General features: G+C 35.1%; 1 protein-coding gene across 1 annotated transcript; it reads left to right on the top strand.

The window, feature by feature from the left end:
* Nucleotides 1-318: 318 nt before the first annotated feature.
* On the top strand, nt 319-1,254 carry LOC101828243 (olfactory receptor 141-like). The gene has a single exon (XM_013120596.1). It carries the CDS (start codon nt 319-321, stop codon nt 1,252-1,254), a length of 936 nt encoding a protein of 311 aa, XP_012976050.1.
* The last annotated feature ends 409 nt before the right edge of the window (nt 1,255-1,663 follow it).

Here is a 1,663-nt window from a genome sequence, read left to right as displayed (position 1 = left end):
TGTTGCTCAAAGAGAGAATTTGGTTGAATTTATAATTGTTTTACTGTAGTCTGTGAAGAAACTTTAATGATGACTGCATTATGCCAATAGAACACTTTAATAATGTATCCATCTCCACAATTTTAAGTAACAGTATGTCCACTTTCATTGTTTGTAAGTGGCATATATGATTGTACCACCATGTCACCATTTTTTTCTAGACTACCGAGTGCATAAAGACACAGTCTACATTCATCGACTCGTACTGACATCTGCTGTTGTCATAGTACTATGAACAGTAAGCTGAATGTCCTCAATATTGCTTCACGAGATTCCATCATGAGGAACATCACAGAAGCTACTACATTTATTCTCAAGGGATTCACCGACAACACTGAACTTCAGGTCATTCTCTTTTTCCTCTTTCTAGCAATTTACATTTTTACTCTAATAGGGAATGTAGGAGTAATTATTTTAGTCATTAGAGATCCTCAACTCCACAACCCCATGTACTGCTTCCTTAGCGTGTTGTCATCTGTGGATGCCGGCTATTCCTCAGATATCACACCAAACATGTTGGTAGGTTTTATATCAAAAAACAAAACCATTTCCTTCTATGGCTGTGCAACACAGATGTTCCTTGCTGTTACATTTGGAACCACAGAATGCTTTCTGTTGGCCGCAATGGCATATGATCGACATGTAGCCATTCACAACCCACTTATGTATGCAGTGACCATGTCTCCTAGAGTCTATGTGTCACTCATTATAGCTTCCTATGCTGGTGGAATTCTGCATGCTCTTATTCACACAGTGGCTACTTTCAACTTGTCTTTCTGTCGTTCCAATGAAGTCAGACATATATTTTGTGATATACCTCCTCTACTTGCTATTTCCTGCTCTGAAACTTATGTAAATGAGCTCCTTCTCTTCTTCTTTGTGAGTTCCATAGAGCTAGTCACCATTCTGATTGTTCTGGTCTCCTATGCTTTTATCTTGTTGTCAATTCTTAAAATGAATTCAAATGATGGGAGGAAAAAAGTGTTCTCTACATGTGGATCTCACCTCACTGCTGTGTCTATTTTATATGGCACGAGCCTCTTCATGTATGTAAGACCTAGTTCCAACTACTCCTTGGAGCACGACATGATTGTATCAACATTTTACACCATTGGCATTCCCATGCTCAACCCTGTCATCTACAGTCTGAGGAACAAAGATGTAAAAGAGGCATTGAGAAGAATTTTGAGAAAAAAATTTCATATTAAACATTAAATTAAAATTTAAACTAATTTTCAGTGTCTTTTTATGGCAGGTCCTTAATAAGTGATTTTAACATATTTTATTGCTTGTTTGCCATTGTATTTTTTCCATTAGTCTTTAATCATACATTGAAACATGAAATCATTTTTACTTTTCATTGCTTATACCATGTTAATTGGTCTACTGCATTCATGGTAATTCACCCTTCTCAGCACAGAAGCTTTGTGATTGAAGAATATGTTGTTATCCTTTGGATTATGTGAGTTTTAGGTATTCAGACTCAAATCCAAACTGTCATATAGCAAACACTTTACAAACTGAACTATTACCATCACTTCAGTGTTTAATTTTTTAAATAACATAAAATTCCATTTATTATTTGTTTAATAATCATTATTTTTAAATATTAATTGTTATTACA

This window comes from Mesocricetus auratus, unplaced genomic scaffold, assembly GCF_017639785.1.
Source record: "Mesocricetus auratus isolate SY011 unplaced genomic scaffold, BCM_Maur_2.0 Super-Scaffold_100004, whole genome shotgun sequence".
NCBI classification, from domain to species: Eukaryota; Metazoa; Chordata; class Mammalia; order Rodentia; family Cricetidae; genus Mesocricetus; species Mesocricetus auratus.
This window is presented reverse-complemented; position numbering and strand designations above follow the sequence as displayed.

What these genes read in the sequence shown, in the direction of transcription:
- LOC101828243 (XM_013120596.1), top strand. Translation starts at nt 319, where the DNA reads ATGAGGAACATCACAGAAGCTACTACATTTATTCTCAAGGGATTCACC.